We start from the raw sequence: 15,636 nt of genomic DNA, 5'->3' as shown, positions 1-15,636 counted from the left end.
CCCCCCCCCCCCCCCCCCCCCCTCCCAAAGTTCATTTAATATGACACATGCCATATTTCTCCCCTTGGTAAAGATTTTTTTTGAAGTTTTTGGTGGAGAGCATGAATTGTTAGGGGAAATGTCTATGTTAGGGAGCTTAATGTATATTCCCTTAAAAAGGAAAAAAAAATACTAGCATCTTTGTCCATTGGACTTTAAATGACTTAGCCTGCAAATGCCATGTTTTGTTGCCTTTGATAAGGAGAGGTGGCTTTTGGGTTAGGCTTAAGCCAAGGAGGTAAAGATGGATCAGAAAAACACCATTTGTATTGGGTGAACTCTGGGAGACAGAAGAATTTAATGACAGATTTGTTAGAACAAGGCTATGAAGAGGAGCTACTTCCCAATAGGACAAAAAGAAATGCTTGCCCAGTCACAAGGTCTTAAATGCTAGGAGGAATTGGGAAAGAGACCACTTGGTTTTGCCTTTTTTACAAGATCCTTTGTAAGCTGAGGTGATGCATATTCTCATCAGCATGTGGCCAGCTCTTGCTGATCAAAAAGAAAGAACAGAGTTAAGATTGGTTGCTGTATCCTTATGTGGCAGTAGGAAATTGCATGGATTTCTCTAATTCATTTCCTAGTCTCTGATGTTGGTGGGTGTTAGTTATAGAATGTCAGGGTTTTTAAAAATACGCACATATATTATATAAACATTTGGATTTGCTCACTGGATCCCATGGAAACTCATCCTCATTCTTAAACTTTAAATGTAGTTCAAGCATGGCTTAGGATTGCCAAACATATACATCCAATAACTTGGCCCTGGCCAGTCCTTTGTTAAAGGTCTGAACAGTGTTGTTGCCAGAAGTAACTTGCTTATCTGGTATTTTGACATCTTATCTGAGTCTGGTTAACCTGTTAGGTTCTACTAACTTGACCCAAATCAGGGTCACCTATGGCTTCCTCATTGTAGTTTTCTGTATGACGGTATGTACCTGTCAGTGTGTGGGCAGAGGCGAGGTGTGCCTTGTAGCTAGGTGTTTCTGCATTGGCATGCATGATGCATCATGAAGGGGAGGAGAAGGATTAAAAATGTGAGAAAAGGAGGCCCTTATGTCAGAGACAATTATTCTGTGCTTGCGATTTATCTTTAGGCAGCACAGAGCTGGTGGAGTGTGACATTGGCCAAGAACTTGTTTATTCTTAAACAGGCTGCTCTTCTTCTTTACATGCCCTGGATACTGCCTCTTCCCTGCTTATCTCAAAGAGCTGGTATATATAAAATGCTGCCTTATTCTTCCTTTCTTACTCCATGATCCCACCTTCAAAAGTTCTTCAGAACTCAGCAACGTTCAGGACAGAAGGCATTTCAGTGAGGTGGATCTGAAGTCTCGAAGGATTGAAGTTCCTGTCTTCTCTCAGCCAGATGCTGTCACTGTGCTGTTGCATACTCAGATTTGCTCCTATAAGAATAAAATATACAAGGAATCACCTTCCTGAAATGCAAACTTCTGTGATACAGACTTTCTAGATTGGTGACACCTGAAAAGCTGTCAAATATATGGACCTGCGTGCATCTCTGAATCCATTCAGACCAGGCATTGGTGCCTGGCCCCTCAGCTGAGGTGCCTATTACCAGGTGTGAAACATGGGTACTCGCCTGAACTTTTTCAGCGTGGCAGTCAGATTTCCTAACCATTCTCCAACCATTTGGGTTGGTCTAATAAAAGATATCAAATTCACCCAAGGAACCTTGTCTGCCTATATCCTTAGACCAACATGGCTACAACCTAAACCCCTGCAACCTAAACCCCTACTACATGCTTTGCATTTACCTTTTGGTTTTTGGTACTAGGAAAAGCCCAGAACACAATAGAGTGAATTAGCAAGGGGCCTGCTCTTATTCCATTCTACTCACAGTGGGCAGCTTCTCTTTGAAATACTGCTTTTCTCTCTTTCTCAACATACAGAGTTGCTGTAGAAGTGGTGACAACAATGACATCAGCTGATGTGATGTGGCAGGATGGCACCGTGGAGACGAACATCCGCTCCAACGAGCTGATTCCCGTCCATCATTTGGACAACAATGAGTTTTGCCCCGGGGATTTCGTGGTGGATAAGAGAGGTATTGGGTGAAAGATGTGCCCTCTGGAAGATGGCACAAATTATAGTGTAGTCTGACACTTAATGGGAATATCCAGCTCCTGCTCTCAAGCTCTGTCAAAATCTTTCTCTGTCAAAAAAACCCAAAAACCTGACAATCCAACCTATTCCAAATAGAGCTTTGGAAAATCTAGAAAAAGAGATGACCCAGAAACTCCCTGAAGTCTGCCCAGGGCATTGCTATTGCTAATCAGGCTGCTGTGGGCGGTGCTCAGATGCTGTCATATTGGGTGACAGAACAAGATCTTGAGGAATTACTCCCAAGTCCAGCATCTGTGTAGTTGCATTCTCCATACCCAAGCCTCCTCATATCAGCTGATAAGGATTGAGGCTGTTGAACACTTACAGAAGGGGAGGCAATCTGGGTAACCAGAGCCAATCCCAGAGAGCCCTTCTGGCTGGCAGTAATGAGATGTGAATTGGAGTCTAAGTAAGGAACTGGTTTAGACAGCAGAGCACCAGGGTGGCACGGTCATGGCAACTTGTGGTGATGGGCTTCCCAGATGAGTTTGCCCTCCCTGCATCGTGTAGCACTTACCAGCCTTCCTCTTTCCTCCTCACTCCAGTTGGACTTTTAGGAAGATAAAAGTTTGTTCCTTGCTCAGCCCTCCCTTATCCCTCCCTCACCCCTTTCCACTGAAGCACTGTTGCTTACTTCCTCACATCATGCTCAGTTGGAGGATGGGTTTGGCAGAGAACTTGCCAGCTGACAACCCTGAGCCAACGGTAGGGAAGCTAAGTATCCTGATGTCCCAGCCTCAGGGCATAGCCATCGGGTTATAAGGCCTCTGGGGAAGGCAGTGAAGGCAAGGCTTCCCTGGGTGCTGCTGTCTGAAAGATGGAATCCAGTGTGTAGATCAGAATTAAGGGAGTGAGAACTGAGGTTGCTGGTCCAGCACTTTTTACTTGGATATTTTTTTTTCCTTCTCTCCACCCTGACCCAAAGCTCAGAGCTCCCAGGACCCTGGTGTGTATGGAGTGGTGCAGTCTGGGGATCACATTGGCCGCACCTGCATGGTAAAATGGTTCAAGCTGAAGCCCACCGGAGATGACGTAGAGGTAAGTGCAGTGGCCTGCTCCCTGGGAGTGGAGGAACAACTTGAGACACGTGAAGTACAAAGAAGCTTTGTTCTAATGTAAAAATCGCTTTTCCCGTTTTGGCTGTGAAAGAGTTCATCCTTGGGACTGAGGGAACAGGATATGTTAATCTTCTTGGGTGCTACTAGACTGTTTGAGATGTCTTGGAAGGCAGCCAAGCTAAAGACCAGCACAGACTGGCCTCAGATTCCCACCCACACCCCTTCAGCTGCCCACAAATTTCTGTCCATCTGGTACATCTTGCTGTCACTGGGCGGCAGCCAGACAAAAGGCTTGTGTGGAAAATGGTGACAGTTGATTTCTGAGAACCTGAGGACTCGACCTGTGTCCCACTGCTTAATGAAGCAGAAACCTTATGGCTGTCCACTTATCTATCGTGACCACCGAGAGAGAGATGCTCCTGTGCTTTCATTCACCCCAGCATCCAAGACGAGGATCCTTGAAGGATTTGATCTCAATCTCCTGGGAGCCATGGCCTAGCTAAAGAACCACCACCCAGGCCCCTCTGAGCTGGCCTGTTCCTCCCATGGTCGCTGCATTCGTGGTAGGAAGTCACTGTTCCACAGCTGATCAGAGTCCACTCGCACTTTGAGCAAAACCTTAGATTGCCTCAGAATTATTGCTGTGTCCGTTCCCCACACGCATGAGCTACCAGTGCTTTTCCTCTGAGGGAAGCGAGTTGCCTTTACAGTCAGGGAAGTCTTTCCCGTTAGCAGAGACGAGCACTTTATTCAGCCTTTCCCCTAATCTTTAATGGTAAAGCCTAACTAAAACTCTTTGGCTCAATTCTGGCATTGGCTTCATCTGAGAGAGTCGGATATACCCATGGGCGTACAAGGTATTTTTCTTGTGTTCAGTGCACCATAAACCCTAACAATAAAAGGCGGGGATGAAGTGGTTGAATCAAGGCAGGATTCCACCTTACCTTTTTAGTATTGCTGAGTTGACACATCTAGTGCCACATGATAAAGTAACGAACAAGGAGTAGAAGTGTACCAGTACATCAGTCCATATTGTATCGGCACCAGTAAAAGAAAAATCCACGTTATCGGCAATCAGCTTGTTTTTGGCTGATGTGCCCAATTAATGTCGCTGATAAATGCTGCATGCATGCATGCATGCAACCAGGAGTGCAGCCTAGTATCTTGGAGAGCAGCATCTGGCCAGTAAGTCCGTTGGGGAGGGATGGGCAGATCGAGGACCCCACAGTGAGGGAGGGAGTGGGGCTGCAGCTGGGGCAGGCACTGCCCAGCCAGGGTGGGACATGGGACAGAGCCATGGCTTGTTTGGGTGAGGGGAGGGGGCAGCTTCCACTGCTGCGCACCTCCAGGGGAGGCATGGGGGGCACATAGGTGTGCAAGGCAAGGGTGGTCTGCCCACTGTGCGTTCAGGGATGGGGGCTGCACTGGCCTCTTCCTGGCAGGGGGGCTGGGCCTGGGCTATGTTTGGGCTGGGTGAGGCGGGGTGGGAAGTGGTGGCGGCACTGGGAGGGGGGGCCATGAGGGGCTGGAGCCACCCCAAAATTTTCCTTATCTCCCCCCTCCCTCCCTCCCAGCTCCACTGCCTGCTCTGCCACATCCTGCCCGCCCTGGCCCAGCCCCCACCAGGAAGAGGCTGGGGCAGCCTCGGGCCCCAGGTACGCACTGGCAGCCCACTCTCACCCCACACACATCTGGGGGGTATGTGTCCCCCATGCCTCCCACAGGAGTGTGCACAGCAGCAAGAACCGCCTGCCCCTGGACAAGCCACAGCCTCAGCTGTGCAGCATCTGCCCCTCTCCTTCCCTCGCTGTGGGGGCCTTGATCTGTCCTCCCATGCCCCATCTTTCCCCCCACACTTTCCCCCAACAAACTTACCAGCTGGACACTGCTCTCCAAGCTGTTGGGCTGCATATCAGCAATTACATCGGTATTGGCTAATATGGCTCATTAATAGCATTGTATTCTCTGTAACCTAGTTGCATTCCCCTCCTCACCCCCATCCCTCTAATGTTAGTCCCTCACTTGGGCGATTTATATTTCCCTACTGGCTTCGTCATCTTTTTGGATTCACAATCCTAAACATCTACTAATAAAATTTAATCAGCCGTCGGTACTGGCCCAAAAAATCTTGATCAGTGCATCCCTAACAAACTAAAAATATTGGCAGTGGTTGGTCACAAGGTGGCAGAGTATCTCAAGGAGTTGGGATCTGTGGTCAGTCCCACAGGAAGTGCTCTTTAAATGTCAAAAGTTGAACCCAAGCACTGGTACCTTGCCTTGCTGCTGAGGCGCGTGTTTTCTCTCTACCACCAGCTGATTGGCGAGGAGGAGGATGTGAGTGTATACGACATTGCTGACCACCCTGACTTCCGCTTCCGCACCACCGACACTGTGATTCGCATTGGCAATTCAGAGGGAGCTTTGGCCAAGGATGACGAAGTGAGTTTTGGGTATACTCTGGCTTAGATCAGCCGGTAGTCACTGACTGGAGTTTTCAGAAATGGCCCATGGAGCAGCGGTCTGACTCCAAGCCCCATTTGGTCACCTAGCTCCCATGGCCTTATTTGACAAACTCAGCCTGGATATTGCCTGGATACCAGTGCAGTCTTTCCCCCTACTCTGGGGGGATAGAGTACCATGTTCAGAGTCATCCTAGGTCCTTGAGTCCTAGGTTCTTGGTTAAAATAGCAAAAGGAGGAAGGGAGGTGATATGATGAGACTTAGAGGTTTTTCCAATTGTAATTTAAAACTGTTCATCATTTGCGTAGAATCCTCCTCTAAGGCCTCAATGCGGCTTCCAAGGTGGGGAAACTCGGTGGGTTCCCAAATGGAGAGAGAGAAGGTTAACTTCCATCTCGAGCTAGCAGTGGTTGTTTTCCATGAGGAAATTCAAGTTCTTATTATACATTTAGTTTCTATCCCAGGGGCGGGCAGTTATTTCAGGCAGAGGGCCGCTTACTGAGTTTTGGTAAGCCATCGAGGGCCGCATGACAGGCAGCCAGGGGCAGATAAATATTAATTTTCTAAAATTTTTAGGGGTCCCACAGGCCGGATAGAACGGCCTGGCGGGCCGCAGTTTGCCCACCCCTGTTAAGTTCTCTAAGGAGTGAAGCGGTCTCTTCTGGGTGAGGGAGGGCGAAGCTTTCCTTCAGAGCCGTGAGGAGCAATGGGAGACTTGGCTGGAAATGGACTTCCTTTCCTGAAGGCTGATGGTCTTACAGAATCATAAAAGCGATTCCTATGTTAAGATCTTGTATGGAAAACTGAAGGAAGTTCTTTCTTGCTGGCAGTATGTTTATGACGTGTTTGAGCATGAAAATCCATCTCACCTGGCCTGCATAAGGCTTGTTCCAGAGTAAGAAGATCCTTATTCTGTGTGCCCCAGGAGGCTGTGTAGCATGAGGTTTTCTCATGTCTGTTCCTTATTTTTTCTTTCATGTCACAGAATTGTGGGGCTCTGGAAACACTGTCCTTTTTGTATTTCTTTTCCCCAAACTGAACAGACTTTAAAATCAGAATACTAAAATGACCACGAGGTGGCACGCTGGTTCACAAAGAAACTAGCAGGGTTCTGTTTATTCCGGTTAAGCTATCAAAAATGCTTTCCTTTTTTTAAGAGGCTGGAGCTTCATAACGGAGCTGACATTGATCAGAAGCTGTCATAACGTGGGTCACTGTTCTCCTGGAGTGGTGATATTCTAATCTGCAAGGCAGCAGCCCACAAAGACCTTGCAAGTTCTCCTTCAGCCTTTCTATGCCTGTGGCTGCCAGTATTCTCTGTTCCCCTGCATAACACTTGCCTTTGGGTGGGGTCTAAGGTTATGTGCCTCAGTTATCAGGGGGAGAATTTATTCCTCCTCAGATCCCTCATTCTACATGTATATGGTCCAAGACACTGTGACACTTTACCCTTTCTTCTTTAGCCATCCGTGGGACAGGTGGCTCGTGTTGATGTGAGCAGTAAAGTGGAAGTAATCTGGGCTGATAACTCCAAGACCATCATTCTTCCTCAGGTAAGGTCCACAGTGGTCACTGTAACTTGAAGTTGAATAACATGCCCTGTCTTTGGTTTGTTGAAGCAACAAGCATTCTGGACTCTATATAAAAATGAATCTTGTCGTACTCCCTGCTTACCATCATCTCTGTCTGGTGGTGTAACTGCCTGCTTCTGGAAGGGTTGACCTGCAGTGCTTGGTGCCTCTCTTGCCTTTGAAAACAAATTTTGACTCACTTGGTAGGTTCACGTAGGGAAAATAGTTTTGTCTGGACTGTTGCACTACAGGCTGAGTCTCCCTCTTGCATACCCACACGCATGCAGCTCTCGCAGTGTACCTTGTCCCTGGCCTGTAGCACCCCCTGCTATTCTGGTCATGGTGCTGTTATGCAGTCAGTGCTTGAGGAAATACTCTGTTAGGAGACCAGTGGCAGTAGCCCTCGGTTCTGATGTGCAGCATCCCTTGCTGCTGTAGCCCAGAGTCCCTACCCTGTTTTGCTAAGTATGAGTCTAACCTGCAAACACTGATTACTGTCTGACCACTGCTAAGCTCTTGCAGTACATGACATGAGGTTTTGCATTTAAAAATCAAATCCACTGGGATCCCAATTAGAGCCATTACATAATGATCTGCTGTTGGGTTTGTACTCAAATCTCTCCCAAAACAAAGTGTTGAAGGTGGTGAGCAGAGGATATAAAATCTAGGTAGAACCAGTGTACTAATCCACGCACGTAATTAACCCCAATATGTCACCTTCCACATCTTTGTTTCCAGGTCCTTTGCACTGCCTAATGCTTCATTATTTTGTCTGTTTTCAGCCTGCCTCTCTTCCCCCTGTCATGTCTAATGAGCACAGCCATAACTAAAGTGCCTCTGTAGGGTCCCACCCCTGTCAGACTGGCAGAGAATGCCATTGCCTCTGCTACAGAGGCTCATTGGTGTGTGGAAGCAGTCGATGAGGAGGATTTTTTTTAAATGAAGCAGCTCTGCATTAATTACAGTAGAATAGTCAATGCCCACGCTATGGAAATGGAATAGGATGTTACAAAGCAGGCTGCTGTCTCCCTTCCCCCTATTGTCACATGGCTACGACTCGCATCAGAATCAACAGTCTGGTGTGTGCTCCACAAAGGGACATGCTCTCTTTCTCATGGGGTGCATCTCCATGTTTCTGGAGCGGCTACAATTGCATCATAGTGCAGTTCTGGATTCTGCGTGCACTCTTAATTACAGCAATCAGGGAGATATTAAGGGCCAGTGTTATCTCTTGATAAAATGCCAGTGTTCGATTCCTGTGTGTTTTCCCGGAGATTAGTTGTCTGGGCACTTTATTTTTAGATCAGACAGGAGATTGCATAACTGGCTAATAAATTAGTCTTTCAGCTCAAATTTGGGGCAGGCCACATTGGGCAGTGAGTTTGGAAGGCTTTGGTCTAGTTCCCCCAGGTCACTTACCCTCTGCTCTGCAGCTCACAACAGGAATCTTGTTTAGGAGGGGCCTGGAACTGGGTGGATCAATGCTGGTGCAGCTCGTGATTTTAAGGCTTCTTGGTAGGACTGTGTGTGGAGAAGACTTGTACAGTATGTCTGCAAGCCAGGGTTAGCTGCTGCTATCAGGTTCTCATGTGCTACGGAGACTTTGCAGCTAGCATTCCAACGTTCAGAACGTCATGGGTAAAACGGCCCATCGCAGTGAAGCCTTACAAAATTCTTCTCACCCCAGAGCTATTGGCCATTGCGACATAGAGGCAAATTTGTGCCTGAGCTGGGCAGCTTTGCAAGGCTGCCTCTGAGACTCGGTACACCAAGGAAAAGAAACTGTGTGATTGGGAGGATGGGGAAACCAATTGTTCAGTACAGGGACTGGCAAAGAGGAATGGGAAGAAACAGCTCTGAGAGCCAGTTGAGCAACTGAAGTGAGACTTCCTTATCCCAGCTGAACCTTTAAAAAGCCATAAGGTGAGGTCACTATGATTAGGAGTAAATTGTAGCAAAGCTCTGAAAAAGGCTAGGTACCACAGGAGAAGGTAGTAACATGTGCCTGTTCTGGCTGGTTCAGCCTTGTGTTGGTGGAGGCCTAGAAGGCAACCAGCCAGGTTGGGTATTGTTCTTGGGCAGTAAAAGCAGAAATGGAGCATGCAATGCTAATACGGGTTTTCAGAAACCCCAGAGTGTCTGGTTTGAAGTTCCAGACTGCATGCACACTGTAGTGTGCTGCTGAATTCCCAGCTCCTGGCACTGCTGTGACCTTGAATAGTTGCATTCATTATCCCAGAATACCCTGTTTTGAAGGGAAAAATGCTGACTCAAAACCTAGTGCATAGGAAGCTTGTGAGCCCGGCACTTGGAGCAAACCAAAGCCACCTTGCATAGGTAAAAAGAGAACAGCCCAATGGGAAGAACTCATTTGCAGTGTCCCATTTCTGGCTACTCTTTGTATGATGGTAGAGACTGATCTGTGTCCAGGTGAAATATCAGTAACCATGCATGGCTGACCCCTACTTCTTGGTTTCTGGTTTGATTCTGGTCTCCTTTAGCACTTGTACAACATAGAATCAGAGATTGAAGAATCGGACTATGATTCTGTGGATGGCAGCACCAGCGGGGCATCCTCAGATGAATGGGAGGATGAAAGTGATAGTTGGGAGACAGACAACGGCCTCATGGAAGATGACCACCCAAAAATCGAGGAAGTAGAGCCAGAAGAGCCAATAGCAGAAGAGGTAAAAAAAATAGAGGAGCAAGTGCAGGGTGCTGTGGCGATGGCAGTGCCAGATCTAACTGCAGAGAAGGTTGGAAAAGAAGGAGCTCCAAAGAGCTTCCGGGAATTGAAAGAGGCCATCAAGATCTTGGAGAGCCTAAAGAACATGACTGTAGAGCAGCTGCTGACTGGTTCTCCCACCTCCCCAACTGTGGAGCCCGAAAAACCCACACGGGAGAAGAAGTTCTTGGATGACATCAAAAAGCTTCAGGAAAATCTGAAGAAAACCCTGGATAACGTTGCCATTGTGGAAGAGGAAAAGATGGAAGCCATGGTGGAGGCAGAGAAGAAGGAAGAAAAAGTGGAGGTGCAGGCACCGGTGAGGTCTGAGTGGCCCAGTGAGACGCCAGTGTTGTGTCAGCAGAGTGGAGGCAAGCCCGGCGTCACCTTTACCAGTGCCAAAGGGGAGGTCTTCTCTGTGCTGGAGTGTGCCCCAGGTGAGTGAGTCCCAGTCAGGATGACTGACTTGTCCCTCCACTGCCTTGCCAGGTTGTCATTGCCCCCGCTCAAACTACTTGCTCCTCTAAGGAGGGAGTATGGTGCTCCTCCCTTGGAATGCTCAAGTTAATTGGGAAGGGGTAATTAAACAGGGCTGCTCTTTTTAGAACAGTCTGGTCTGGGAACCAAATCTGGCTCTGCTGTGTAGTAGCACAGAGCCCTGTCACCAGTTGTCTTCTTTTTTTATTTTGTTTTTGGTTTTTTTTATGGTGTAGATTCCCTTCTTTTGCCCCTGTGTCTCAGCCAGGAGCTCAGCTGAGATGTAAAGTTTTGCAGTCAACAATCCACGAGCATGAAGTTTCTTCAAACTAGCATAGTGTAGAGGTGGATGAGGACTGAGAGGCGGGATGGATATTGTCACATGTACCTCCTGGCACTGGTGGCCTTTGCTCACTTAAGCAAAGACGTACAGTTCTGGGATGCATTGGTGGCAGCATAGCTTAAGACATTGGGTGGATTGATCATCATAGATGGGACAGATGGGGAAAACTTGGCGCAGCCTTGTTTTGAATGTGAATAAAGAGAGATTGTTAACATAGCTCATCAGTCGAGATGGGAGATTTTGTACGCAAGATGTCTCAGTAGGGTTGCGTGTTGAGACTTGCTGCAAACAAAGTGGCTTGACACCTTGGACAACAAGAGTCGTGTGACCCCCTTCCCAGCTTATCTGCTTAGCCTCTTGCCATGATGCCGCTTGGGTTTTGGAGGAGGGGAACTCTATTTGAGGGTGTATGACCTTGTGTTTGGAGGAAAGTTGCTTTAATCAGCTGCAATTTCTCTGATCCTTTAGACACTCACGCCTTTAAGAAAATGGAATTCCAGCCCCCAGAAGCCAAGAAGTTCTTCAGCACAGTGAGGAAAGAAATGGCGCTGCTAGCAACCTCGCTGCCTGATGGCATCATGGTCAAGACATTTGAAGACAGAATGGCAAGTCCATGTGCCCCAGTTTCTGTGTTTATTGCTTGGCTTAATGCAACCTGATAGCTAAGGCTAGGCAGGGTATGCAAAACACTAATCCCCAGTTTTTGAGCTGCAAAGGCATCTGCAACTCATTAGAGTTATAATTACAGTGCATTGGCTCCCTTGGCATTTCTAATGAACAACATTTTACAGTTGATAGATAGTATTAGGGACCAACAGTTTACAGCTGCTTCTGACTTGGGCCCTCCCTCCCATCACTATGATGGTCCAGGAATTGAGAAACAAAGATTTTTTGGGGGGTGACATCTTTTATTGGACCAACAGCTTGCTTGGGATGACGTTAGACAAGCTTTCAAATTCAAAGTGCTTTCACTTGGGTCTGACCTGAATGCAAAATGCATTGCATTTGAAAGCGTGTCTCATGTCATCCCAACCATGCTGTTGGTCCAATAAAGGATATCATCCCCCCAAAAGTCCTTGGCTTGCAGTGTAATTAGGCTGAGATGGAAATGTGGGTAAAGAGCTACCAAGGTAGTGACTACTGACTAGATGAAGTGGCATTTTTCATGAATCCCCGCTCTTCCCTTGAAAACTTTATTCCAAAATATGTGCTTGGACCTGCAGTGTGGAAAGATGAGGACTGATGTTCTTCTGATGGGTAAAGTCCACAGCATGAATCCATTTCCTTGTAGGCCTGGGGAGGTCTGAACAACTTGAGCTACTTCTTCTAGGACCCCTAGTTAGTGCTGAATTCATTAAAGCCCCTTAATCTCTTCAGTCTTCCCTTTCCCTCACAAACACAGCACTCACATTTCCATATGGAGCTCAGAATCGTTCTGTTTGGGAAGAGGATGGTTCACCCCGTCTCTTCAGGTATCTCAGTCCCATGTGCTGACACTTCCTCTCTTCACAGGATCTCTTCTCAGCACTTATCAAGGGGCCCACACGCACACCCTATGAAGACGGCCTCTTCCTTTTTGATATCCAACTTCCCAACATCTACCCTGCGGTCCCTCCTCTCTTCCGCTACCTCTCCCAGTGCAGTGGGAGACTGAACCCCAACCTGTATGACAACGGCAAGGTGTGCGTCAGCCTTCTGGGGACGTGGATAGGCAAGGTAATACTGTCCTCAGTCTCTCTGTGAGATACAAGGCTGTTCAGGTAATCCAAGCTTCGGTGACTAGGCAACTATCTCCATTTTTGTCCTTGGGGCCAAACTTGACAGATGAGGATCAAATCTTGATGTAGGGTCAAGCTCTAAGTGCATTGAGCTTTGAACTGTGCCTGAAAACTGGGTTTGGCAGAGCTAAAGCATAGTATATGAGAGAGAGAAAAAGCTACTGCAGAACCTACCTTTGGCCCTTGGCTCAGGGCTGAGAGAAGCTGGGGAGCATCATGGGAGGACCTCTGCCATTTGAGTTCAGGTCTCGCCAGGGTTGGAACATTAGCTTGGCTGTTCACTGCAGTTTAACTGGAAGGTAGGTTAGCTAGGACCACAGAGGCACAGTGAGTTAGGGGATGAAGCTAGTTAACTCTTGAACAGCTGAGATTGAAGGGAGTGTGGGTGGCGATGACTTCTAGGGTGGGTTTGTGGTCATTTGATATGGTCTCCACATTTGGACATAATTAGCCTGCCCAAGGGCAGGTGCTACAAATGAGACTGCAGGTGTGTGAGCAGCTCTGTAGAGGAAGCCAGATGCGTGCTCCCTTCTGTGAAGTCTGAATTATACATACGGCCCCTTAAGAGACTGAGGTTTTGGGCAGCAAATGCTTGAATGCGTCTTGATCACTGTTGGCCGCAGCCCAAAGGCTGGCACCTCTCTCTTTTTCACTATAAAGTGTTGGAAAGATTTAGAAAAAAGGTCTAGTCATGCTCCATTACGCATGGTTCATTATAATGTGTGTGTGTTGTTCCAGGGAACAGAGAGGTGGACCAGCAAATCCAGCCTTCTGCAGGTGCTCATTTCCATTCAAGGTAAATGCAGCTGAAGAGGCTGACTGGGGGGAGGGAGTGGGGAGGTGACCTTCAGGAGGGGATAATAGGAAGTCACTATGCCATGGAAGAGAGCAGGTCCTCTCTTCTCCAGTCAGACCCTTCCTTCCCTTGTTGGGCTCTGTGGAGGAGGCTGTTGAGCCAGCAATCTAAGTTGGTGTCCATGTCATCCCTTATTTTTGGCTGCCTTCTGTCCCTCCCACACTCCCTCATCCCTTTCCCTTTCACAGCAGCATTAGTGGTGGTCAGCATTTTCCTTGCTATCTTGTTTAGACCTGCTAAACCTGGCTCCTCCCCACATAGCTGTTTATAACCAGTGAGTCACCAGCCCAGCCTACGTGCTGCTTATTTTTACTTGAACATTGGTCATGTTTACCTTTGTGCCTAAGCTGAGACTAAGCAAGCAGAGGTGTGTCTAACTAAGTTCTGCAGCTCTGGCTTCCTGCGGATCTTTTTGCCACTGCCGCCACCTCCAGCCTGACCCAGAGCAGCTGCTTGGTCTTGCACAGAAGTTTTCACCCAAATGGGCTCCAATCTACAAAGTCCAGGGACAGGACCGGGCTTTGGCCTAAGGGCATTTATGCTGGGAACCAGGGTGTCTCTTCCTTGCTCATCGACAAAGTTGTTTCCTCAAGTTTAGGGGGAGAAATATCAACTGGTGCTTGTCTCCATTCTGAATTTGTTGAAGGAATTTTGTTAATGGGAACATCTTTCCCCCTATCACTCCTGCTGCCTTAGCTTGAGAGATCCCGTAGTCCACAGCACTCAATTAGTGGCATCGCCAACAGGCTGGAAACATTGGTGCCATTGCCACGCTCGAGCAAAACAATAAGTCCTCAAATGGCAATGGGGAAGAATTTGATGTGGGTGACTGGCCACTTGCAACTAGTTATGTCCTGTCGGTAGAGCACGGCTGGGCTTGGTGGGCGGACCGGAAAAGAAGAAGGCAGGCTGGGTGGAAAGATGTTGTCTGTTCAGCAGCGGCGGGAAGAGGGTCACTTGTAATGACTAGATAGGTTTGCAGGGTGAGGAAAGTGAGGATCTGGGGAATTACTTTTCTTCCTCCACACACCTTTCCTAGACTCTTCAGCGCTAACCAGTTCCTGCAGGGTTCTGGCACCACACTTTCTGTATCTAACCTTACCCTTGTACCATACTGTATCCCTCGCTAGTCCAGTTCTGGATGTCTCCCAAGCAGGTGTTCCTGAGGCTTGAAACACAAGACCAGTGCACAATCATCTTCACACAAGTGCCCCAAGCGGTATCATGTGCCAGGTCACCATCTCACAGGGCATCTGCCCACAATTCCCAAGTGTTACCAGCTCAGCATGGCTAATGCCAGGCATTTAAGTCAAAAGAGCCTTCTCCAAAAGTAACTTCCCCTGTTGCCTTCTCCCATCCCTGCCATTTGCCAGGTTTGCACAGCTTGAGGCAATGCGGCTGCAGGTGAAGGCTTGAGCTGAGCCCACGGTGAGGAGATACAAGGGGTGCAGAGACCACCTGTCCCTTGAGGCCTGGATGCCACCCAGCAGCATCTCCTCTCCGACCCAGACCAGCATGGCAGTGTCCCAGTTTTTAAGCCTTTCCTCTCTCCTTCCTTCTGGCAGGGCTTATCCTAGTGAATGAACCTTATTACAATGAGGCCGGGTTCGACAGCGACCGGGGCCTGCAGGAGGGCTACGAGAACAGCCGCTGCTACAACGAGATGGCCCTGATCCGTGTGGTGCAGTCCATGATGCAGCTACTGCGCAGGCCTGTGGAGGTCTTTGAGCACGAGATCCATGAGCACTTCTGCTGCAATGGCTGGCGCCTGGTCAGCCGGATAGAGTCCTGGTTGGAGACCAATGAGCTGGTGGAGAGGAGCCATGAACAAGCCAACGGAGCAGATTCCTCCTCTCTCCTTTCTGCGTGCGGTGCCCTGGCTGAGAGCCCGGGAGGACCCATGGAGTCGCTGGATGAGTACGGTGGCCCTCTAGAACAGGGGGCAGCAGCAGCAGAGCTTTCCGACTCGGCGCTTGACGGGAGGGAGGAGCTGGATGACTCGGGCTGTGGGACCTCTACACTCACAGCCGGTGACCTTCATCAGTATTCAGACTCGGAGAGCACAGGCCACACCCAAGAGGCAGCCCTGGCCAGAGACCTAACGGACGAAGGGAAAGCTGCCCAGGACTCTGCCTTGCAGCCAAGTGTGAAACCAAAGAAAAGGAGAAAGAGCTACAGGAGTTTCCTCCCTGAGAAGAGCGA

At 48.5% G+C, this 15,636-nt stretch overlaps 1 protein-coding gene across 1 annotated transcript in view; it reads left to right on the top strand.

Moving 5' to 3' along the window:
• The window catches only part of UBE2O (ubiquitin conjugating enzyme E2 O), a gene marked incomplete at its 5' end in the record, with an annotated part of 92,944 nt that overhangs the window by 74,626 nt on the left and 2,682 nt on the right, over window positions 1-15,636 (top strand). Inside the window, 9 exons of the mRNA XM_025197501.1 lie at window positions 1,953-2,107; window positions 3,092-3,204; window positions 5,538-5,663; window positions 7,148-7,237; window positions 9,757-10,417; window positions 11,269-11,405; window positions 12,313-12,516; window positions 13,317-13,374; window positions 15,000-15,630. Of these exons, the coding sequence (XP_025053286.1) occupies window positions 1,953-2,107; window positions 3,092-3,204; window positions 5,538-5,663; window positions 7,148-7,237; window positions 9,757-10,417; window positions 11,269-11,405; window positions 12,313-12,516; window positions 13,317-13,374; window positions 15,000-15,630 (2,175 nt within the window). The remainder of the gene's footprint in view (window positions 1-1,952; window positions 2,108-3,091; window positions 3,205-5,537; window positions 5,664-7,147; window positions 7,238-9,756; window positions 10,418-11,268; window positions 11,406-12,312; window positions 12,517-13,316; window positions 13,375-14,999; window positions 15,631-15,636) is intronic.

This window comes from Alligator sinensis, unplaced genomic scaffold (assembly GCF_000455745.1).
Source record: "Alligator sinensis unplaced genomic scaffold, ASM45574v1 scaffold400_1, whole genome shotgun sequence".
NCBI classification, from domain to species: Eukaryota; Metazoa; Chordata; order Crocodylia; family Alligatoridae; genus Alligator; species Alligator sinensis.
The sequence above is the reverse complement of the archived record's forward strand: the minus strand, read 5'-3'. Positions and strand labels throughout refer to the sequence as shown.